Genomic DNA, 25,764 nt, shown 5'->3' with positions numbered 1-25,764 from the left:
TGGTCACCAGGACCCAGTCCTGTATGCCGAACCTGCGGCCCTCGAGAAGGTGAGCACTCTGCAGCCACCACAGAAGAGACACCCTGGCCCTTGGGGACAGGGTGATCAGCCGATGCATCTGAAGATGCGATCCGGACCACTTGTCCAACAGATCCCACTGAAAGATCCTTGCATGGAACCTGCCGAAGGGAATGGCTTCGTATGAAGCCACCATCTTTCCCAGGACTCGCGTGCAGTGATGCACAGATACCTGTTTTGATTTCAGGAGGTCCCTGGCCAGAGATGCTAATTCCTGGGCCTTCTCCACCGGGAGAAACACCTTCTTCTGTTCTGTGTCCAGAATCATGCCCAGGAAAAGCAGACGCGTCGTAGGAATCAGCTGCGACTTTGGGATATTCAGAATCCAGCCGTGCTGTTGCAACACTTCCTGAGAAAGTGCTACGCTGATCAACAACTGCTCTCTGGACCTCACCTTTATGAGGAGATCGTCCAAGTACGGGATAACTATAACTCCCTTCTTCCGAAGGAGTATCATCATTTCGGCCATTACCTTGGTAAATATCCTCGGTGCCGTGGACAGGCCAAACGGCAACGTCTGGAACTGGTAATGACAGTCCTATACCACAAACCTGAGGTACTCCTGGTGAAGTGGGTAAATGGGGACATGCAAGTAAGCATCCTTGATGTCCAGCGACACCATAAAATCCCCCTCTTCCAGGCTTGCAATAACCTCTCTGACCGATTCCATTTTGAACTTGAATTTCTTTATATAAGTGTTCAAGGATTTTAAATTCAGAATGGGTCTCACCGAACCGTCCGGTTTCGGTACCACAAACATTGTGGAATAGTAACCCCTTCCCTGTTGAAGGAGGAGGACCCTGATAATCACTTGCTGGAGGTACAGCTTGTGAATTGCCGCCAGTACTACCTCCCTTTCCATGGGGGAAGCTGGCAAGGCTGATTTGAGGTAACGGCGGGGGGGGAGTCGCTTCGAATTCCAGCTTGTATCCCTGAGATACAATTTGTACAGCCCAGAGATCCACCTGTGAGCGAACCCACTGGTTGCTGAAGTTTCGGAGACGCTCCCCCACCGCACCTGGCTCCGCCTGTGGAGCCCCAACGTCATGCGGTGGACTTAGTGGAAGCAGGGGAGGACTTTTGTTCCTGGGAACTGGCTGCATGGTGCAGCTTCTTACCTCTACCCCTGCCTCTGGCAAGAAAGGATGCACCCCTGACCCTCTTGCCTTTCTGAGAACGAAAGGACTGCATTTGATAATACGGTGCTTTCTTAGGCTGTGAGGAAACCTGAGGCAAGAAAGTCGACTTTTCCAGCTGTCGCTGTGGACACAAGGTCCGATAGACCGTCCCCAAACAATTCCTCACCCTTATAAGGCAAAACCTCCATGTGTTTTTTAGAATCAGCATCTCCTGTCCATTGCCGAGTCCATAAGACCCTCCTGGCAGAAATGGACATAGCATTAATTCTAGAGCCCAGCAGGCAAATGTCCCTCTGAGCATCCCGCATATACAAGACGACGTCTTTTATATGGCCCAGGGTTAGCAAAACAGTATCCCTGTCGAGGGAATCTATGTCGTCTGACAGAGTATCTGTCCATGCTGCTACAGCACTACACATCCAGGCTGAAACAATAGCAGGTCTCAGTAGAGTACCAGAGTGTGTATACACTGACTTCAGGATAGCTTCCTGCTTTCTATCCGCAGGCTCCTTTAGGGTGGCCGTATCCTGAGACGGCAGGGCCACCTTTTTAGATAAGCGTGTCAGCGCCTTGTCCACCCTAGGGGATGTTTCCCAACGTAACCTGTACATTGGCGGGAAAGGGTACGCCATCAGTAACCTCTTAGAAATCACTAGTTTCTTATCAGGGGAACTCCACGCTTCTTCACATAATTCATTTAATTCATCAGATGGGGGAAAAGTCACTGGCTGCTTTTTCTCCCCAAACATATAAACCCTCTTGGTATTAACAGGGTTAATCTCAGAAATGTGTAATACATCTTTCATTGCAATAATCATGTATCGGATGGCCTTGGTCATTTTAGACTGTAAATGTGCCTCATCATCGTCGACACTGGAGTCGGACTCCGTGTCGACATCTGTGTCAACCATCTGAGATAGAGGGCGTTTATGAGCCCCTGACGGTTTCTGAGTCGCCTGGGCAGGCGCGGGCTGAGACCCCGGCTGTCCCAAAGCTGCAGCGTCATCAAACCTTTTATGTAAGGAGCTTACATTGTCGTTTAAGACCTTCCACATATCCATCCAATCAGGTGTCGGCCCAGACGGGGGCGACACCACACTTATCTGCCCTTGCTCCGCCTCCACGTAACCCTCATCAAACATGTCGACACAGCCGTACCGACACACCGCGCACACACAGGGAATGCTCAGACTGAGGACAGGACCCCACAAAGTCCTTTGGGGAGACAGAGAGAGAGTATGCCAGCACACACCACAGCGCTATATAACACAGGGATTTTCACTTATAATAAGTGATTACCCAATAGCTGCCTTATATGTTTTATTTGCGCCTAAATTTATGTGCCCCCCCTCTCTTTTTTACCCTTCTTGTACCTGGATACTGCAGGGAAGAGCCTGGGGAGCTGCTTCCAGCGGAGCTGTGAAGAGAAAATGGCGCTGGTGTGCTGAGGAAGAAGGCCCCGCCCCCTCAGTGGCGGGCTTCTGTCCCGCTTTCTGTGTAAAAAAATGGCGGGGGTTTTTACATATATACAGTGCCAGACTGTATATATGTATTTTTATTGCCAAAAGGTACTTCAATTGCTGCCCAGGGCGCCCCCCAGCGCCCTGCACCCTACAGTGACCGGAGTGTGTAAGTGTGCTGGGAGCAATGGCGCACAGCTGTGGTGCTGTGCGCTACCTTAAATGAAGACAGGAGTCTTCTGCCGCCGGTTTCGTCGTCTTCAAGCTTCTGTTCTTCTGGCTCTGCGAGGGGGACGGCGGCGCGGCTCCGGACGATCGAGGACAGGTGCCTGTGTTCGAACCCTGTGGAGCTAATGGTGTCCAGTAGCCTAAGAAGCACAAGCTAGCTGCAAGCAGGTAGGTTTGCTTCTCTCCCCTTAGTTCCACGTAGCAGTGAGTCTGTTGCCAGCAGAAGCTCACTGAAAATAAAAAACCTAATAAATACTTTCTTTACTAGTAAGCTCAGGAGAGCCCACTAGGAGCACCCAGCTCTGGCCGGGCACAGATTCTAACCGAGGTCTGGAGGAGGGGCATAGAGGGAGGAGCCAGTGCACACCAGATAGTACCTACTCTTTTCTTTAGAGTGCCCAGTCTCCTGCGGAGCCCGTCTATTCCCCATGGTCATTACGGAGTTCCCAGCATCCACTAGGACGTCAGAGAAATAAAGGGTATCACAATAGGGACTAAAGAATATAAGATCGCTCTCTACGTGGACGACGTCTTGCTAACCATTTCAGACCCACTTCATTCCCTGCCCCACCTCTTCCGTGAAATTGAGGAATATGGTGCCCTCTCTGGTTGTAAGATCAATACAGGAAAGACTGAGGTGCTAGATTTCTGTATTCCTCAAGCTGTTAAAGACTCATTAAAACACTCTTTCAATTTTCATTGGAACAGTCGACACCTTTCCTATTTAGGGGTATCCATAACCAAGAATTATTCCCAACTTTACCAGGCTAACTATCCAAAGTTGCTGACTCAACTTCAGACGGATCTTGAGGACTGGGGAAAGTACCATATTTCTTGGATTGGGAGAATTACTGCTATTAAAATGAATTTATTGCCGAGGCTTCTTTACCTATTTCAAGCGTTACCAGTCCGAGTTCCCCCCTATGTCTTCAAAGGTCTCCAACATAATATGTCATTCATTTGGTTAAAGAAGAAACCCAGAGTGAAACGCTCAGTGATTCAAAGACGCACTTCCGAGGGTGGTCTGGGTGTCCCTAATCTAAAATCCTATTATTTAGCAGCCAGACTAGCACAAGGCATCCTCTGGAATAGGCCTAATTCAGAGAGAGTATGGGTTGAGATAGAATCAAATGACCTCAATTTCCGCACCATATCCTCTCCTTTGTGGATACCTAGATCGTCCCGACCTAAAACGATTATTGGTCACCCTGTTGTTTCACACACATTAGATGTGTGGGATACGGCAAATAGGCAATTTCACTAGTCCTAGTCCTCTGATTCCGCTGTTTGATAATCCTAGTTTTCGACCGGGATGTTTCGGCTCTTCTTTCAATTGTTGGTTGAATAGCGGAGTCAGACTACTTAATGATATTACCCAAAATGTATCTTTCCCCACATTTGCGGACCTGCAAACTAAACATTCTATCCCTCATAAATTCTTTTATCAATACGTACAGATTAGACACTTTCACTCTGTGGCCTCTTCTCAGCTGTGTGCTAGACCTCTCTCCTCAGTGGAAAATTTAGTGTCTTGTAGAGCTTCCACTAAAGGGCTTATATCCACCCTAGTTTCTTTATTATCTCCCTTATCCCTGGGATATAAAGATTCTCATGAACGGCATGGGAATCCGATTTAGGGGAAACACTAGATGAGGATGACTGGTCTACAATTTATTCCAGAGTGGCCTCTAGCTCTCTGTGCGTAAGATTGAAGGAGAACGCCTATAAACTTTTCGACAGGTGGTATTATGTTCCAACTAGACTTAACAAAATGAATCCTGAGATTTCCCCACTGTGTTGGAGATGTAGAAAAATGGACGGCACGTTCCTACATATTTGGTGGACTTGTCCAGCTCTGGTTCCCTCGTGGAGGGAGGTGGCGGCCTTGGCTTCTGCGATTTTATCCATCCCTATTCCTTTCAGGGCCGGCTATTTCCTTCTATCAATGGATATTCCTGAGTTTACGCGTCACCAAAATAGGTTGTTCACTCATATGGTCCTGGCAGCCAGATGTTGTATAGCAGCGCAATGGCGGTCCCCGGAACTTCCCAAATTAGACGCGATCATAGCTAAAATATGGCATATCTACTCAAAGGAACATGTCACTAGTATACTGAAGAACTCTTCTCTGTCATTCATTAAAGTTTGGAGTCCATGGACCTCCTTTTATAACATCCCACTGGCTTTTACTTAAGGTGATGGCTCACCCTTTAATATATACTAGACTAGTTTAAAACCCTATAGCTGTCCGGACTTACTGTCTGGACTTTAGGCTACCAGTCGGATTGATTCCCCCCCTCTCTTCTTTACCTTATATTCTCCTCCGTCTTCTCTCTTTCTTCTCTCCTCTTTTTTGTTCTCGATATGGTACTGTCATAAGAGCTTTAGTAGCTCTAGTGACTCCTTGTTTTTTAATTGTTTTTGTTTTGTTGTTACATTTCGGAAAAAAGGAAAAAAGTGTAGACGACTTAATGGAGTTGCAACATCTATTTTATTATTTACAAGTGTAGATATACTGTATATTCTGATCTGTGTTCAGTAGGCCCAGATGTTTATTCTATATATACTTTGTTATGGGCTGTTAGTTCACACTGTAGATGACCTCTGCGTAGGTCGTTTGTGATCCCACTCTTGTCCAAATCGTCTCACTAAAAAAAAATCTATTTAAAAATTGTTTAAAAAATCAGAGCCGAAGACTGTTTACGGGCTTTAAACAGTTTGAATGACTGCCTCAGAGAATCCCTTGGCCCTCAGAACTGAAGCTCCAAGAGCCACGCCGTCAAAGCCAGTCGGGCCAGATCCTGGTAGACACAAGGGCCCTGAACGAGGAGGTCTGGGTGTTGCGGAGGTAGAAGAGGACGCGCTCTATCGAGAGACCCTGCAGGTCTGAGAACCAATGCCGTCTGGGCCACGCTGGAGCTATTGTTCTTATCTGGGCAGGAGTGACACCGGAGGGAACACGTATGGCAGCCGAAAGTTCCATGGAATTGCCAGGGCATCCACGAACGCTGCTTGAGGATCCCTTGTCCTTGCTCCGAAGACCGAAACCTTGTGATTGTGTCAAGACGCCATCAGGTCTACATCTGGTAGTCCCCACTTATCCACTAGGAGTTGAAATACTTCCGGATGAAGGCTCCACTCTCTGGCGTGTACGTCCTGACGACTGAGGAAGTCCGCTTCCCAGTCAAGAACCCCCGGAATGAACACTGTCGATATGACTGGCAGACGGCGTTCCGCCCATAGAAGAATCTGGAGGCTCTACTTCATCATCAATTTGAAGGATCAGTCTGATAGCCTCCAAGAGGTCAGAAACATCCACTTGTGTAATAGATTCCCCATCAGAAGCGTCTGCATCAGTGTCTGAGCGATCAGTATATGCGCCATCTTCATCGGATGAAGTATCCGAAACATGTGTGGATTGTGAGGAAGTAATGGCCCGCTTAGAGGACCCCTTGGTCTTAGGCGGGCGAGGGTTAGGTTTTTGTTTTGCCAAAGACTGATTTAATTGCTGTAACTGAGAGGACAGATTATCTGCCCATGGCGAATTAACTAAAGGGACAATATGTGGCTGTAATGGCACAGGAGGTCCCACAGGGGGCGCAAGTCTAGATACTAGCGTAGTCAGTAAATTAGAAAAAGCAGCCCAAGGTGGGTCTTGGTGTGCACCGATGCTGCAGACTGACTGAGGGGTATAGAACCCCCTTTACCTGAACCCTCAGCTGCAATGTTTTCCTCTGAGCAATCCGTGGTGTCAGCATTGCATGGTGCAGGATCAGCCATGGATCTATCACCCTGTTTAGCAGACATTATTTGTAAGCGTAACCTTAGGGTGTAATAGTACAATAAAAGCAGACAAAATACCTGACAAAACCCCCCCTGTATAGTGGGGGGTAATTCAGAGTTGATCGCAGCAGCAAATTTGTTAGCAGTTTGGCAAAACCATGTGCACTGCAGGTGGGGCAGATATAACATTTGCAGAGAGAGTTAGATTTGGGTGGGTTATTTTGTTTCTGTGCAGGGTAAATACTGGCTGCTTTATTTTTACACTGCAATTCAGATTTCAGTTTTAACACACCCCACCCGAAATTTAACCCTCTCTGCACGTAATATCTGCCCCCCCTGAAGTGCACATGGTTTTGCCCAACTGCTAACAAATTTGCTGATTCAATCAACTCTGAATTACCTCCAGTGTGACTGCAAAGCAGAGCACAAACAGAGAATCTAAGAGGTATATGGGTGGTCATTCCGAGTTGTTCACTCGCTGCCGTTTTTAGCAGAATAGCGATCAGGCTAAAAATGGGCGATTCTGCGCATGCGTATGGGCCGCAGGGCACACGTGTTAAGTATTTTCACACAAAACTATGCAATTTTACACAGGTCCGAGCGACGCTTTTCAGTCGCTCTGCTGATCGGTGAGCGATTGACAGGAAGTGGGTGTTTCTGGGCGGAAACTGAGCGTTTTCCGGGATTTGCTAAAAAACGCAGGTGTGTCAGGCTAAAACGCAGGAGTGGCTGGAGAAACGGGGGAGTGGCTGGCCGAACGCAGGGCGTGTTTGTGACGTCAAACCAGGAACTAAACAGACTGAGGTGATCGCAATCTAGGAGTAGGTCTGGAGCTACTCAGAAACTGCAGGTAAATATTTAATAGCAGAATTGCTAATCTTTCGTTCGCAGTTCTGCTAAGATACACTCCCAGAGGGCGGCGGACTAGCGTGTGCAATGCTGCTAAAAGCAGCTAGCGAGCGATCAACTCGGAATGAGGGCCATGGTGACCAACACACAGAGAAAAATAAAAAAGTAGTATATCCTGTGAGATACTATATCAATTGATACCCCTGATGCACTTAGCCCCTTCAGGGTACAGAATATAGGGAAAGCAATATGTGGGAGATACACGAAATATAGACTACACAGCAGCTATTAGCACACACAGTCGCATCTACAATGCAGAAATTATTACAAACAATAAAACTGCACTGGACTAGCAATACCAAGTAACTGGACTACTAAGTAAAAATAAGAATTTACTTACCGATAATTCTATTTCTCGGAGTCCGTAGTGGATGCTGGGGTTCCTGAAAGGACCATGGGGGGGTAGCGGCTCCGCAGGAGACAGGGCACAAAAGTAAAGCTTTTACAGGTCAGGTGGTGTGTACTGGCTCCTCCCCCCATGACCCTCCTCCAGACTCCAGTTAGGTACTGTGCCCGGACGAGCGTACACAATAAGGGAGGATTTTGAATCCCGGGTAAGACTCATACCAGCCACACCAATCACACCGTACAACTTGTGATCTAAACCCAGTTAACAGTATGATAACAGAGGAGCCTCTGAAAGATGGCTTCCTAAACAATAACCCGAATTAGTTAACAATAACTATGTACAAGTATTGCAGATAATCCGCACTTGGGATGGGCGCCCAGCATCCACTACGGACTCCGAGAAATAGAATTATCGGTAAGTAAATTCTTATTTTCTCTATCGTCCTAAGTGGATGCTGGGGTTCCTGAAAGGACCATGGGGATTATACCAAAGCTCCCAAACGGGCGGGAGAGTGCGGATGACTCTGCAGCACCGAATGAGAGAACTCCAGGTCCTCCTTTGCCAGGGTATCAAATTTGTAAAAATTTACAAACGTGTTCTCCCCTGACCACGTAGCTGCTCGGCAGAGTTGTAATGCCGAGACCCCTCGGGCAGCCGCCCAAGATGAGCCCACCTTCCTTGCGGAATGGGCCTTAACAGATTTAGGCTGTGGCAGGCCTGCCACAGAATGTACAAGTTGAATTTTGTTACAAATCCAACGAGCAATCGACTGCTTAGAAGCAGGTGCACCCAACTTGTTGGGTGCATACAGTATAAACAGCGAGTCAGATTTTCTGACTCCAGCCGTCCTTTAAATGTATATTTTTAAGGCTCTGACAACGTCCAACAACTTGGAGTCCTTCAAGTCGTCTGTAGCCGCAGGCACTACAATAGGCTGGTTCAGGTGAAACGCTGATACCACCTTAGGGAGAAAATGCGGACGCGTCCGCAGCTCTGCCCTATGTCGAATGGGAAATTAAATAAGGGCTTTTATAAAACAAAGCCGCCAGTTCAGATACTCTCCCGGCCGAAGCCAGGGCCAGTAACATAGTCACTTTCCATGTGAGATATTTCAAATACACATTCTTTAGTGGTTCAAACCAATTGGATTTGAGGAAATCTAAAACTACATTTAGATCCCACGGTGCCACCTTAGGCACCACAGGAGGCTGTATATGCAGTACTCCTTTGATAAAAATCTGGACCTCAGGGACTGAGGCCAATTCTTTTTGGAAGAATATTGATAGGGCCGAAATTTGAACCTTAATAGATCCCAATTTGAGACCCGTAGACAATCCTGATTGCAGGAAATGTAGGAAAACGACCCAGTTGAAATTCCTCCATCGGAGCACTCCGCTGCTCGCACCACGCAACATATTTTCGCCAAATACGGCGATAATGCTTCGCGGTGACTTCCTTCCTTGCCTTTATCAAGGTAGGAATGACTTCTTCTGGAATGCCTTTTCCTTTTAGGATCTGGCATTCAAACGCCATGCCGTCAAACGCAGCCGCGGTAATTCTTGAAAAAGACAAGTACCCTGCTGAAGCAGGTCCCTTCTCAGAAGTAGAGGCCACGGATCGTCCGTGACCATCTTTTGAAGTTCCGGGTACCAAGTCCTTCTTGGCCAATCCGGAGCCACTAGTCTTACTCCTCTTTGCCGTATAATCCTCAATACCTTTGGTATGAGAGGCAGAGGAGGAAACACATATACCGACTGGTACACCCAAGGTGTTACCAGCGCGTCCACAGCTATTGCCTGCGGATCTCTTGACCTGGCGCAATACCTGTCCAGTGTTTTGTTGAGGCGAGACGCCATCATGTCCACCATTGGTTTTACCCAACGGTTTAATAGCATGTGGAAAACTTCTGGATGAAGTCCCCACTCTCCCGGGTGAAGGTCGTGTCTGCTGAGGAAGTCTGCTTCCCAGTTGTCCACGCCCGGGATGAATACTGCTGACAGTGCTATCACGTGATTCTCCGCCCAGCGAAGGATCCTGGCAGCTTCTGCCATTGCCCTCCTGCTTCTTGTGCCGCCCTGTCTGTTTACATGGGCGACTGCCGTGATGTTGTCCGACTGGATCAACACCGGTCTTCCTTGAAGCAGAGGTTCCGCCTGGCTTAGAGCATTGTAGATTGCTCTTAGTTCCAGAATGCTTATGTGAAGAGACTTTTTCAGGCTCGACCACACTCCCTGGAAATTTCTTCCCTGTGTGACTGCTCCCCAGCCTCTCAGGCTGGCCTCCGTGGTCACCAGGATCCAATCCTGCATGCCGAATCTGCGGCCCTCCAATAGATGAGCCTCCTGCAACCACCACAGAAGGGATACCCTTGTCCTCGGCGACAGGGTTATCCGCAGGTGCATCTGAAGATGCGACCCTGACCATTTGTCCAACAGATCCCTTTGCATGGAATCTGCCGAAAGGGATTGCTTCGTAAGAAGCTACCATTTTTTCCCAGGACTCTTGTGCATTGATGTACAGACACCTTTCCTGGTTTTAGGAGGTTCCTGACCAGGTCAGATAACTCCTTGGCTTTTTCTTCGGGAAGAAAAACCTTTTTCTGAACTGTGTCCAGAATCATCCCCAGGAACAGCAGACGAGTTGTCGGCATTAATTGGGATTTTGGAATATTCAGAATCCATCCGTGCTGCTTTAGCACCTCTTGAGATAGTGCTAAACCCATCTCTAGCTGTTCTCTGGACCTTGCCCTTATTAGGAGATCGTCCAAGTATGGGATAATTAATACGCCTTTTCTTCGAAGAAGAAATATTATCTCGGCCATTACCTTTGTAAAGACCCGAGGTGCCGTGGACAAACCAAACGGCAGCGTCTGAAACTGATAGTGACAGTTTTGTACAACGAACCTGAGGTACCCCTGGTGTGAGGGGTAATTGGAACGTGGAGATACGCATCCTTGATGTCCAAGGATACCATAAAGTCCCCTTCTTCCAGGTTCGCTATCACTGCTCTGAGTGACTCCATCTTGAACTTGAACTTCTTTATGTACAGGTTCAAGGACTTCAGATTTAGAATAGGCCTTACCGAGCCATCCGGCTTCGGTACCACAAAAAGAGTGGAATAATACCCCTTCCCTTGTTGTAGAAGAGGTACCTTGACTATCACCTGCTGAGAATACAGCTTGTGAATGGCTTCCAAAACCGTCTCCCTTTCTGAGGGGGACGTTGGTAAAGCAGACTTCAGGAAACGGCGAGGTGGCTCTGTCTCTAATTTCAACCTGTACCCCTGAGATATTATCTGCAGGATCCAGGGATTTACCTGCGAGTGAGCCCACTGCGCGCTGTAATTCTTGAGACGACCGCCTACCGCCCCCGAGTCCGCTTGCGAAGCCCCAGCGTCATGCTGAGGCTTTTGTAGAAGCCGGGGAGGGCTTCTGTTCCTGGGAAGGAGCTGCCTGTTGCTGTCTCTTCCCTCGTCCTCTGCCTCGTGGCAGATATGAATAGCCCTTTGCTCTCTTATTTTTAAAGGAACGAAAGGGCTGCGTTGAAAGGTCGGTGCCTTTTTCAGTTGGGGAGTGACTTGAGGTAGAAAGGTGGATTTCCCGGCCGTAGCCGTGGCCACCAAATCCGATAGACCGACCCCAAATAACTCCTCTACGCATCGCCTGTCCACTGTCGTGTCCATAAAGCTCTTCTGGCCGAAATGGACATAGCACTTACCCGTGATGCCAGTGTGCAGATATCTCTCTGTGCATCACGCATATAAAGAAATGCATCCTTTATTTGTTCTAACGACAGTAAAATATTGTCCCTGTCCAGGGTATCAATATTTTCGATCAGGGACTCTGACCAAACTACCCCAGCACTGCACATCCAGGCAGTCGCAATAGCTGGTCGTAGTATAACACCTGCATGTGTGTATATACCTTTTTGGATATTTTCCATCCTCCTATCTGATGGATCTTTAAGTGCGGCCGTCTCAGGAGAGGGTAACGCCACTTGTTTTGATGAGCGTGTTAGCGCTTTGTCCACCCTAGGAGGTGTTTCCCAGCGCTCCCTAACCTCTGGCGGGAAAGGGTATAAAGCCAATAACTTCTTTGAAATTAGCAGTTTTTTATCGGGGCACCCCACGCTTCATCACACACGTCATTTAATTCTTCTGATTCGGTAAAAACTACTGGTAGTTTTTTCACACCCCACATAATACCCTGTTTAGTGGTACCTGTAGTATCAGCTAAATGTAACATCTCCTTTATTGCCAAAATCATATAACGTGTGGCCCTACTGGAAAATACGGTTGATTCGTCACCTTCACCACCGGAATCAGTGCCTGTGTCTGGGTCTGTGTCGACCGACTGAGGCAAGGGGCGTTTTACAGCCCCTGACGGTGTTTGAGGCGCCTGGACAGGCACTAATTGAGTGTCCGGCCGCCTCATGTCGGCAAACGACTGCTTAAGCGAGTTGACGCTATCCCGTAATTCCACAAATAAAGGCATCCATTCTGGTGTCGACCCCCTAGAAGGTGACATCCTCATATTTGGCAATTGCTCCGCCTCCACACCAATAACGTCCTCATACATGTCGACACACACGTACCGACACACAGCAGACACACAGGGAATGCTCTATACGAAGACAGGACCCACTAGCCCTTTGGGGAGACAGAGGGAGAGTCTGCCAGCACACACCAAAAAGCGCTATATATGACAGGGATAGCCTTATGATTAAGTGCTCCCTTATAGCTGCTTTTATATTTATATATTGCCATTTATTTTGCCCCCCCTCTCTGTTATACCCTGTTTCTGTAGTGCAGTGCAGGGGAGAGACCTGGGAGCCTTCCTGACCAGCGGAGCTGTGACAGAAAATGGCGCCGTGTGCTGAGGAGATAGGCCCCGCCCCTTTTCCGGCGGGCTCGTCTCCCGCTATTTAGTACATTTAGGCAGGGGTAAATATCTCCATATAGCCTCTGGGGCTATATGTGAGGTATTTTTAGCCTTTTTAAAGGTTTTCATTTGCCTCCCAGGGCGCCCCCCCCCCAGCGCCCTGCACCCTCAGTGACTGCCGTGTGAAGTGTGCTGAGAGGAAAATGGCGCACAGCTGCAGTGCTGTGCGCTACCTTAAGAAGACTGCAGGAGTCTTCAGCCGCCGATTCTGGACCTCTTCTTGCTTCAGCATCTGTGAGGGGGCCGGCGGCGTGGCTCCGGTGACCATCCAGGCTGTACCTGTGATCGTCCCTCTGGAGCTTCATGTCCAGTAGCCAAGAAGCCAATCCATCCTGCACGCAGGTGAGTTCACTTCTTCTCCCCTCTGTCCCTCGTTGCAGTGATCCTGTCGCCAGCAGGAATCACTGTAAAATAAAAAACCTAAGCTAAACTCTCTAAGCAGCTCTTTATGAGAGCCACCTAGAATTGCACCCTTCTCGGCCGGGCACAAAAATCTAACTGGAGTCTGGAGGAGGGTCATGGGGGGAGGAGCCAGTACACACCACCTGACCTGTAAAAGCTTTACTTTTGTGCCCTGTCTCCTGCGGAGCCGCTACCCCCCCATGGTCCTTTCAGGAACCCCAGCATCCACTTAGGACGATAGAGAAACTATGTTTACATATACAGATATAACAATGCACAGTAAAGACTGGATGTATATCACAGGGTACTTGTACTAAATAACCCTGAAGTTATGCACTTTTTCTTAACTAACACTGTCTAAATGACATGTAGACTACTTAAATGTCCTGTAAATGCACAGCGCTGATGATACAGGCGGCTTTACAGAGGAGACATTGCCCAGCAGTCCCAGAATCAGCTCAGCTTGTGTCTAATGGCGCCCAAAAGCTGACAGGGAGTGAGGAAGAGAGAAATATGTAGCTCCAGGGTGGAAACATTTGCAGTAAATGGCGCCTGGGGGAGGGGCTACAGGTCAGAGCCTTATCCCCTTGCTGGACTTCACCACCGGGTACTGCGGGGCCTATTTGAAACAGATTTTAATAAATCCGACCTGTGCCCCTTGCCCTGGTGGTCTAGTGGGGTCCCTGTACAGCCAGTGTCCACGCCAGCGCGCGGTCCGTCCCCTAGAGACCGTGACAGATCGCGATTTCAGCGGGTCCCACTTGGGGGACCCTCTTACCTCCTCCCTGTAGATGTGGCCACACGAACCAGGAGAGCAGCGGCGAATGTGTGCCTGATGAGACCAGAGCCCTCCACTGTAAATACCCAGCAACCAGGGCGCGGGAGTATACAGCGCCGCTGGGGGAGGTGAGGGAGCCGCAGCACGACATGTCATACTGACATATAGCACTTCTAAGTGCCTGTGCTGCGGCCCTTGAAGTTTTTTCTTTCTTCAAAAAGCTCTTTTCAGGGCTGCTGCCCTGTTAGCTGCCTGCACTGCAGGCACCAACTTACAAACTGAGCTCCAGTGCCTGGAGGCGGGGATATAGAGGAGGCGGGGCTATGCATCCTGGGAACAGTCAAAGCTTTTATCCTGTTGGTGCCTCGGATCAAGATCCAACTCTACACCCCCAATGTAATTCCCTGTGAAATCACAGAGTACTCCGCTGCAGAAATATTTGTAATAATACATTCAAATGTTTTATTTTAAAAAATAAGATTTTACTTACCGGTAAATCTATTTCTCGTAGTCCGTAGTGGATGCTGGGAACTCCGTAAGGACCATGGGGAATAGACGGGCTCCGCAGGAGACATGGGCACTTTAAGAAAGAATTTAGATTCTGGTGTGCTCTGGCTCCTCCCTCTATGACCCTCCTCCAGACCTCAGTTAGAGAAACTGTGCCGGAAGAGCTGACAGTACAAGGAAAGGATTTTGGTAATCCAGGGCAAGATACATACCAGCCACACCAATCACACCGTATAACTTGTGATAACCTTACCCAGTTAACAGTATGAACAACAACAGAGCATCAGATCAACCCTGATGCAACTATAACATAACCCTTATTTAAGCAATAACTATATACAAGCATTGCAGAAGAAGTCCGCACTTGGGACGGGCGCCCAGCATCCACTACGGACTACGAGAAATAGATTTACCGGTAAGTAAAATCTTATTTTCTCTAACGTCCTAGTGGATGCTGGGGACTCTGTAAGGACCATGGGGATTATACCAAAGCTCCCAAACGGGTGGGAGAGTGCGGATGACTCTGCAGCACCGAATGAGCAAACACAAGGTCCTCCTCAGCCAGAGTATCAAACTTGTAGAACTTTGCAAAGGTGTTTGAACCTGACCAAGTAGCCGCTCGGCAAAGCAGTAATGCCGAGACCCCTCGGGCAGCCGCCCAAGAAGAGCCCACCTTCCTTGTGGAATGGGCCTTAACTGATTTAGGCAGCGGCAATCCAGCCGCAGAATGAGCCTGCTGAATCGTGTTACAGATCCAGCGAGCAATAGACTGCTTTGAAGCAGGCGCCCCAAGCTTGTTGGAAGCATACAGGATAAACAAAGATTCTGTTTTCCTGACCCTAGCCGTTCTGGCTACATAAACCTTCAAAGCCCTGACCACATCCAGTAACTCGGAATCCTCCAAGTCAGTAGTAGCCACAGGCACCACAATAGGTTGGTTTATATGAAAGGATGAAACCACTTTTGGCAGAAATTGTGGGCGGGTCCACAATTCTGCTCTATCCGCATGGAAAACCAGATAAGGGCTTTGATGCGACAAAGCCGCCAATTCTGACACACGCCTAGCCGAAGCCAAGGCTTGTAGCATGACCACCTTCCACGTGAGATATTTCAATTCCACCGTCTTGAGTGGTTCAAACCAGTGTGATTTCAGGAAACTCAACACCACGTTAAGATCCCAAGGTGCCACTGGAGGCACAAAAGGGGGCTGAATATGCTGCACTCCCTTTCCAAACGTCTGAACTTCAGGCAGAGAAGCCAGTTCTTTTTGAAAGAAAATGGATAGGGCCGAAATCTGGACCTTAATGGAACTCAATTTTAGGCCCAAAGTCACTCCCGACTGTAGGAAGTGAAGGAAACGGCCCAGCTGGAATTCCTCCGTAGGGGCATTCCCGGCCTCACACCAAGCAACATATTTTCGCCATATACGGTGATAATGTTGAGCCGTCATGTCCTTCCTAGCCTTTATCAGCGTAGGAATGACCTCATCCGGAATGCCTTTTTCTGCTAGGATCCGGCGTTCAACCACCATGCCGTCAAACGCAGCCGCGGTAAGTCTTGGAACAGACAGGGCCCCTGTTGCAACAAGTCCTGTCTTAGAGGCAGAGGCCACGGGTCCTCTGTGAGCATTTCTTGCAGATCTGGATACCAAGTCCTCCTTGGCCAATCCGGAACAATGAGTATTGTTCTCACTCCTCTTTTTCTTATGATTCTCAGCACCTTGGGTATGAGAGGAAGAGGAGGAAATACATAGACCGACTGGAACACCCACGGCGTCACCAGTGCGTCCACAGCTATCGCCTGAGGGTCTCTTGACCTGGCGCAATACTTCTGTAGCTTTTTGTTGAGGCGGGATGCCATCATGTCCACCTGTGGCAGTTCCCACCGACTTGCAACCTGCGCGAAGACTTCTTGATGAAGTCCCCATTCTCCCAGGTGGAAGTCGTGCCTGCTGAGGAAGTCTGCTTCCCAGTTGTCCACTCCCGGAATGAACACTGCTGACAGTGCGCTTACGTGATTCTCCGCCCAGCGAAGAATTCTGGTGGCTTCTACCATCGTCACCCTGCTCCTTGTGCCGCCTTGGCTGTTTACATGAGCCACTGCGGTGATGTTGTCTGACTGAATCAGAACCGGGTGGTCGCGAAGTTGGGACTCCGCTTGGTGTAGGGCGTTGTATATGGCCCTTAGTTCCAGGATGTTGATGTGGAGGCAAGTCTCCTTACTTGACCACAGACGTTGGAAATTTCTTCCCTGTGTGACTGCCCCCCACCCTCGGAGGCTTGCATCCGTGGTCACCAGGACCCAGTCCTGAATGCCGAATCTGCGGCCCTCGAGGAGGTGAGCACTCTGCAGCCACCACAGGAGAGACACCCTGGCCCTGGGGGATAGGGTGATTAACCGATGCATCTGAAGATGTGATCCGGACCATTTGTCCAGTAGATCCCATTGAAAGGTCCTCGCACGGAACCTGCCGAAGGGAATGGCCTCGTATGATGTCACCATCTTTCCCAGGACTCGCATGCAGTGATGCACCGACACCTGTTTTGGTTTCAATAGGTTTCTGACCAGTGTCATGAGCTCTTGAGCCTTCTCCATCGGGAGATAAACCCTCTTCTGGTCTGTGTCCAGAATCATGCCCAGGAAGGGCAGACGAGTCGTAGGAATCAACTGCGACTTTGGAATATTTAGAATCCAGCCGTGTTGTCGTAACACTTCCAGAGAGCGTGCTACGCTGATCAGCAACTGCTCTCTGGACCTCGCCTTTATGAGGAGATCGTCCAAGTATGGGATAATTGTGACCCCTTGCTTCCGCAGGAGTACCATAATTTCCGCCATTACCTTGGTAAATATTCTCGGTGCCGTGGAGAGACCAAACGGCAACGTCTGAAATTGATAATGGCAATCCTGTACCACAAATCTGAGGTACGCCTGATGAGGTGGATAAATGGGGACATGAAGGTATGCATCCTTTATGTCCAGAGACACCATAAAATCCCCCCCTTCCAGGCTTGCGATGACACGCTCTGAGCGATTCCATCTTGAACTTGAACCTTTTCAGGTATATGTTCAGGGATTTTAAATTCAATATGGGTCTGACCGAACCGTCCGGTTTCGGTACCGCAAACATGGTCGAATAATAAACCTTTACTTGCTGAAGGAGGGGAACCTTGACCACCACCTGTTGAAGATACAATCTGTGAATTGCAGCTAACACTATTTCCCTCTCTAAGGGGGAAGCTGGCAGGGCCGACTTGAGGCATCGGTGAGGGGGCATCTCTTCGAATTCCAGCTTGTATCCCTGAGACACAATATCTATTGCCCAGGGATCCACCTGGGAGTGAACCCACTTGTGGCTGAAATTTCGGAGACGCGCCCCCACCAGGCCTAGCTCCGCCTGTGGAGCCCCAGCGTCATGCGGTGGATTTAGTGGAAGCCGGGAAGGACTTCTGTTCCTGGGAACTAGCTGCGTTGTGCAGCTTCCTTCCTCTGCCCCTGCCTCTGGCAAGAAAGGACGCACCTTGGACTTTCTTGCCTTTTTGTATTCGAAAGGACTGCATTTGTTAATACAGTGCTTTCTTAGGTTGTGAGGAAACATATGGCAAAAAATTTGACTTTCCAGCAGTAGCTGTGGAGACCGGGTCCGAGAGACCCTCCCCAAACAATTCCTCACCCTTGTAACATAAAACCTCCATGTGCCTTTTTGAGTCGGCATCACCTGTCCATTGCCGAGTCCACAGGACCCTTCTGGCAGAAATCGACATTGCATTTATTCTAGAGCCCAGTAGGCTAATGTCTCTTTGAGCACCTCTCATATATAGGACAGCGTCTTTTATATGCCCCAGGGTCATTAATATAGTATCCTTGCCTAAGGTATCAAGTTCCTCAGATAAGGTATCCGTCCATGCTGCTACAGCACTACACACCCAGGCCGACGCAATTGCCGGCCTTAGTAAGGTACCTGAATGTGTATAAATGGACTTCAGGGTACCCTCTTGCTTTCTATCCGCAGCATCTTTTAGGGTGGCCGTATCCTGTGACGGCAGGGCTACCCTCTTGGATAAGCGTGTTAAAGCTTTGTCCACACTAGGGGAGGATTCCCAGCGTAACCTGTCCGTTGGCGGGAAAGGATACGCCATAAGCATCCGTTTGGAAATCTGCAGTTTTTTATCTGGAGATTCCCAAGCCTTTTCACATAACTCATTTAGCTCGTGTGAAGGGGGGGGAAGGTCACCACCTGCCTTTTTTCCCCATACATATGAACCCTCTTGTCAGGGACTGGGGTTTCCCCTGTGATGTGCAACACATCCTTAATTGCTATAATCATATAACGCAGGGGTTCTCAAACTCGGTCCTCGGGGGCACACACAGTGCATGTTTTGCAGGTCTCCTCACAGAATCGCAAGTGAAATAATTAGCTCCACCTGTGGACCTTTTAAAATGTGTCAGTGAGTAATTAATACACCTGTGCACCTGCTGGGTTACCTGCAAAACATGCACTGTGTGTGCCCCCGAGGACCGAGTTTGAGAACCTCTGATATAACGGATGGATTTAGCCAATTTAGGCTGTAACTTTGCATCATCGTAATCGACACTGGAGTCAGAATCCATGTCGGTATCTGTGTCAACAATTTGGGATAGTGGGCGCTTCTGAGACCCTGACGGCCTCTGCGACATGGGATCAGGCACGGGCTGAGACCCTGACTGTCCTAAGGTTTCAGCTTTATCCAACCTTTTATGCAAGGAATTAACATTATCATTTAAAACCTTCCACACATCCATCCAATCAGGTGTCGGCGCCGTCGGCGGAGACACCACATTCATTTGCTCCAGCTCTGTTTCCACATAGCCTTCCTCGTCAAACATGTCGACACAAGCGTACCGACACACCACACACACAGGGAATGCTCTTTTTGAAGACAGTTCCCCCACAAGGCCCTTTGGAGAGAGAGAGAGTATGCCAGCACACACCCCAGCGCTATATAACCCAGGAATAACACAGTAACTTAATGTTAACCCAGTAGCCGCTGTTATATTGCTTTTTGCGCCAAATGATGTGCCCCCCCCTCTCTTTTTACCCTCTTCTACCGTGTATCTGCAGGGGAGAGCCTGGGGAGCTTCCTCTCAGCGGAGCTGTGGAGAAAAAATGGCGCTGGTGAGTGCTGAGGAAGAAGCCCCGCCCCCTTAGCGGCGGGCTTCTGTCCCACTTTAATATACAATTTTTTGGCGGGGGCTCATACATATATACAGTGCCCAACTGTATATATGCAAACTTTTGCCAAAGAGGTCCTAAATTGCTGCCCAGGGCACCCCCCCTGCGCCCTGCACCCTTACAGTGACCGGAGTATGTGGTTGTGTGTGGGAGCAATGGCGCACAGCTGCAGTGCTGTGCGCTACCTCAGTGAAGACTGGAGTCTTCTGCCGCCGATTTCGAAGTCTTCTTGCTTCTTTTACCCGGCTTCTGTCTGCGAGGGGGACGGCGGCGCGGCTCTGAGATCAGACGACGAGGGTGAGATCCTGTGTACGATCCCTCTGGAGCCAATGGTGTCCAGTAGCCTAAGAAGCAGGACCTATTTGCAGAGAGTAGGGCTGCTTCTCTCCCCTCAGTCCCACGATGTAGGGAGTCTGTTGCCAGAAGAGCTCCCTGAAAATAAAAAAAAAAACCTAACAAAATACTTTCTTACAGCAAGCTCAGTAGAGCTCACTGAACAGCACCCAGCTCGTCCGGGCACAGATTCAAACTGAGGTCTGGAGGAGGGTCATAGAGGGAGGAGCCAGAGCACACCAGAATCTAAATTCTTTCTTAAAGTGCCCATGTCTCCTGCGGAGCCCGTCTATTCCCCATGGTCCTTACGGAGTCCCCAGCATCCACTAGGACGTTAGAGAAATATATATATCTACGGGGTGTTTTGCACACACCCCTCCGCCCATCCCCAGTGTCCATAGCTCCCATTATAAAATAACTTCCCACCCCTCAATGGCAATAGAGCAACCAGTGGTCTTAAAATCAAATAACCTCACACCTAGGGTGACCAATCCCGGGATCGGGAGGATTTGGAAGCTCCAATCCCGGGATTTCGGTATCAGGCGGCCCTTTGTTTTTTTAATGCTAGGCAGCGTTCAGCGTCCTCAGGAGGCTCAGACACTGCCCGGCTCCCCCTGCGCTGTGTGACGTGAAGTCAGAAGTCACGCTGCACAGTCAGACGCCCGTTACTTGCTGAACCCAGAGGAAGTGACCCACCCTCTCTCCTATATAGTATGGCGAGTTATGTGGGCAGGGCGGGAGCAGCCACACAGGAAACAAAACAATCTTGGGAATCCCGGGATTGGCCCCCCTACCCTCACACCTTTAGTAGCAAAACAAACAAAAAATGCATGTTTTATAAAAACAGCCTCCCTGTGAAAGTCCCTTTTTTGTCACACTAAGGGGTATATTCAATTGAAGTCGAAAGCTGCCGTCTGTCGAAAAGAGGGCAGTTTTCGACTTTTTGGGGTCAGAAGGAGTTCCGACCTATTCAATCTAACCCCAAATTTTTTGACAGGTGGAGGAATTCGACTTGTCGAAAAGCATGTGGATCGGCGGAATAGCTGCCAATCCGTGTGCTTGTGTCGAAAACGGGGCCAACACCGACAGGTTTTGGCCCCCTGTTCGACCATCTCAATTTGACTTTAAAAATAAGTCAAAGTGAGACGGGGAGAGCAGCGCCGGAGGATGTGTCACACAGCTGCCGCTCACAGCAGCGTCCACCCGGCTCCAGCAAGCGAAACCTCGCTTGCTGGAGCCGGGTGGACGCTGCCGTGAGCGGCGGCTGTGATGCGGGGATGGGGAGAAGCAGAGATGGGGGCGTGAGAGCAGCGGCTGGGACGCTGCTCTCCCCCGTCTCCCCTCCCAAATCTCAATTCTACATTTTTAAAAGTCGAATTGAGATAGCATTGAATAGCCCAGGTCGGATCCATTCCGACAAATGAAAGTCGGAATGGATCCAACTTCAATTGAATATACCCCTATGCCTCTAACAACCCATCCCCCCCACCATCACACACATCCGGAGTACCATGTATTTTTATTATTATTCCCCATCCACATTGCGCAGAGAGAGGAACGACGTTCCCCTCCTCGCACTGTGCTTCCCGGAGCCTGCGTTCCAGAATATCGACGGCACAGCATTCTGGAGTGCAATTCCAGAAGTGATATTGGCAGTCACAGACCGCCACATCACTCCGGGGCATTTAGGCAGTCAGAGCAGATCCATTCTGCACTTGTCCAGAACGGATATACTCTTCCAGACGACGGGGGACATGGCTGGCAGCGACTCGCATGTTATGCGACCAGGCCAGGTAATGTACACCTTGCTCCAGTCGCATCACATGGACAATGCCAGGTAAGTGGTTAATATCAACTTTGATAAAGAATGTCCTGAGTCTGAAGTGCAGTGGGAGCATTAAATGTGCCACACATAAGCACAGTGTCGTGGAAATTCCCCATTCTCCTGATGCCTGGGTCAGGGAATCTGGGAAAACCTTGACTTGCCAATTCTAACCAAAACAATTATTGAGGTCGGTGAGCCGAAGATTATCAACATGCCTTTTTTTTTTTCACCAATTCCCCGACTGCTTGCTAATCATCAATGTCACCCAGCTGGTTTAAGGCCTCCATAAGACTGTGGACATACTCGTGTTCACGTCCCCTGCAAGTGAAGCTGGGGTAAGTGTAGAAAACCCCTCAAACTGGATCGAATATCCTAATTTATTTATATAGGGCTAGCATATCCTGTATGCTTTACAATTTGGTACACAGTAATAAAACAAGACTGGGTATTGACAGACAGAGGTAAAAGGGCCCTGCTGGCAAGCTTACTACCTATAGGGAAACAGGAAGTTGATAAATGAGGATAAGTGCTACTGTACATATAAAAAGTGCATAATAGCCAGCTGTAAGATTCAGTAAAAGCACTAATATCAGGAAACAGAGGGGTGAAAATAGAAAGAACACATGTATATTTTGTTTGAACTGTGTGGAGGTAATTAAAATAGCTTACACAGCAGAATCAGATTAAGGTCGTCCAGGGGTCCCCCCACTCCAGCAAACACTGACCCCGATCCGGCCCCCCTGTACTCTTCCTGGCTGCCATTGACTAATCCGGCAGCACAGAAGGATTTTATCTATGAGACAGAGACAGCTTTGTCTCTATCTTTGCACTTAGTCCCGCCACCTCGCGGACATAATGCCACGATTTGCGGGTTTATGGGGAAGGGGGCGGGGCCTAACATTGTGAAGTGTCAGCCCCCATCAGTGACATGATACTGTTGTAGCCTAACAGGTTAGTGTTTTTCCTGCTTTATTCCTCCCTCTCCATGACTCCCTCTCCATGACACCCTCTCCCTCTCTCCCGCTTGGTCCCCCTCTGTCTTCCTGACTCTCTCCCTCCCTGACATCCGCTCTCTTTTGTTCCCCCTCTCACTCTCTGTCTTCCTGACTCGCTACTCCTCCCTCTCTTTGGGGTATATTCAATTAAAGTCGGATCCATTCCGATAACCCCATTCAATCTCATCTCAATTCGACTTTTTCAAGTCGAATTGAGATGAGGGGCGCAGTGGAGGAGAGGGGGGGTGAGCTGCGGGGAGACAAGCGGAGACAGCCGGCGGGCTTACAAGTGAGATCAGCGCTACAGTAGCGCTGCAGCAGAATGTCACACAGCCGCCCGACCTCACGGCAGTGTCCACCCAAGCGTGCTGGAGCCGCGTGGAAGCTGCCGTGAGCGGCGTGGCTGTGTGACACCCTGCTGCAGCGATGATCTCCCCTGTATGCCCGCCAGCTGCCCCGCCCCGTCTCCCTGCGGCTCTCCTCCTCTGGGTCCGCATCTCAGTCCGACATCATTTGATGTCGGACTGAGGTGGTCGAAAAGCAGGCCAGCCCCGTTTTCGACACAAGCACGTGGATCGGCAGCTATTCCGCCGATACACGTGCTTTTCGACAAGTCGAATTCATTGACTTGTCGAAAAATTTAGGGATATATTGAATAGGTCGAATCAGGATTCGACCTTAAAAAGTCAGAAACTGACGTCTTTTCGACAGACGGCAGTTTTCGACTTCAATTGAATATACCCCTTTGTCTTCCTGGCTCTCTCCCTCTCTTCATCCCCATTCTGTCTTTCTGTCCCTCTCTGACACCTTCTTTCTCTCTTCCCCTCTCTTTTGTTCCTCTCTCACTCTCTTCCTGAGACTTTCTCTATTTCTCCCCCACTCTGACACTCTTTTTCTCTCATTGTTTCCCTGACACCCTCTCTCTCGTTCTCCACCCTCTCTCTCTTCCTGACACCCTCTTGACATAGGCGGGGTGCACTCACTTTTATTGGTGGGGACCCCCACTGGCCTTAATCTGACCCTGGTGGGAAGGGGGGTAAGTGGCTGGGTTTGGAGTCTGCTAACTCTGGGCCAGTGTATGATTGCACATAATAGCCATGAGCCCCGTACATTGAGTGCCTTACTGTGCCCTGTATAATGAAGAGTCGGGCTGACAGCAGCACCCGGGGGGGGAGGGGGAGACATATGCCCTGACAGGACGTCACCGGATGACGTCACGCCGGCACTGTACCTGATGCTCTCTCACCACCTCGCTGAGGCACGGGTACCGCTCAGAGATCCAGCGGTAGAACTTGGGAACGCCCATCCTGGTACTATGCGGTACCAAGCAGCTGCAACCAGAGTCTCACACACACCAGCCGCCGAACTCCCTAGCGTCACATCCGGCGCGGTGCCCTTACGTCATGCTGTGGCTGAAGGAGCGCGTCATGGGGAGAGCCGCCATCTTTGTACACCCGGCAGTGTCTGCTTGCTGATGGGTGGTTCTATATCGGAGTGGGAGAAGGGACCTTGTGACGTACATAGGGGAGGAGACACGTCACCAGGGGGAGGAGCTACGGCCGAACAGGGTACCCGAAAAGTACCCTCGCGGGCTCGCTTCGCTGGCCACGCTTCGGGCTCGGTGGCTCGCTCCGCTTCGCTCGCCACCTAATTACTAAAGGTAATAGTTGGTGGCGGGGATAGTAGAGCAACTGTCCCGCTGGCCTAGTTCCCCCCCCCTTGGGTCGTGGCTCCTCCGCCTGACGGAAAAGGTCCCTTAGGCCACTTGGATCTAGCTAGCCTCAACTGTCTGCTGATGGTGGCGTAGCCTAGCGGCAGTGATGCACGTGTTGGGGTACTGAGTACCATTAAGAGATATATATGACCCTCCCCGCTGTCGGTTGTTTTTTTTCACTCGAAGTTATGTCGCCGGCTCGCCGCGTCTGCCGAATTGAAGTTCCTCACCACGGTGCAGGTGTCTGCTGCAGCCTCCCTTTGCAGGTTGAGACACACAGGATGAAGGAGGGGGCGATGCAGGCTTCAGGGGGCAAACGCAGGATTGATTCAGGGGAGTTGCAGTTAAAATTCCTGCTGTCAGGATCCTGGCGTTCAGGAGACCGACGCCAGAATCCCGACAGCCGGTGAAATACTGACTAACGGAATCCCGACATCCGCCTGAAGTGTGGCGAGCAGACTCGCTTCCGTTAGACGGGATGCTGCTGTCGGTATACTTACAACTGGCATCCCGTGTGCTGGCAAAACATACCGATTCCATATATACGGTTGCCAAAATTGCTGACACTTTTTGAAATTTGAATGTTTTTCAACTTGTTTATAAAAACTTACACTTCATGCAGTGCAATGATTCACATCAGTGCTGTAACTAGGCATTTATACGCTGTGCAAGAAACGGCATTGGTGCCCCCCCCCCAATACAAGATACGGGCAGGCGCGCGGAAAATATATAGGGGCGTGGCTTCATGGGGAAGGGGTGTGGCCACAAAATAATACCAATTCGTACTACGGTGCACAGTAGTCTCTATTATTCATATTACGCCGCACAGTAGTGCCACTACACCAGGTAGAGCCCCCTTTTCTCTTACGTCCTAGAGGATGCTTGGGTCCACATTAGTACCATGGGGTATAGACGGGTCCACTAGGAGCCACTGGCACTTTAAGAGTTTGAGAGTGTGGGCTGGCTCCTCCCTCTATGACCCTCCTACCAGACTCAGTTTAGAAACTGTGCCTGGAGGAGCCGGTCACAGCTACGGGAGCTCCTAGAGCTTCTTTAGTTTTATTTATTTAGTGTTATTTAGGCACAGGAAGGCTGCTGGCAACAGCCTCCCTGCTT

The 25,764-nt window shown here is 49.6% G+C and overlaps 1 protein-coding gene across 6 annotated transcripts in view; it reads right to left on the bottom strand.

Moving 5' to 3' along the window:
- The window catches only part of XRN1 (5'-3' exoribonuclease 1), a 425,124-nt gene extending 400,037 nt beyond the window's left edge, over positions 1 to 25,087 (bottom strand). For 4 of the 6 annotated variants that reach the window (XM_063915999.1, XM_063916000.1, XM_063916002.1 and 1 more), the window contains exon 1: positions 24,166 to 24,328. In XM_063915999.1, coding sequence (XP_063772069.1) covers positions 24,166 to 24,240 — 75 coding nt within the window. In that variant the 5' untranslated portion in view covers positions 24,241 to 24,328. The other 2 variants (XM_063916003.1, XM_063916004.1) reach the window with 2 other exon arrangements.
- Positions 25,088 to 25,764: the final 677 nt, after the last annotated feature.

The sequence above is a fragment of the Pseudophryne corroboree genome, chromosome 4 (assembly GCF_028390025.1).
Source record: "Pseudophryne corroboree isolate aPseCor3 chromosome 4, aPseCor3.hap2, whole genome shotgun sequence".
Taxonomy (NCBI): domain Eukaryota; kingdom Metazoa; phylum Chordata; class Amphibia; order Anura; family Myobatrachidae; genus Pseudophryne; species Pseudophryne corroboree.
Note: the sequence above shows the minus strand (reverse complement) of the source record. Positions and strands in the feature narration are given on the sequence as shown.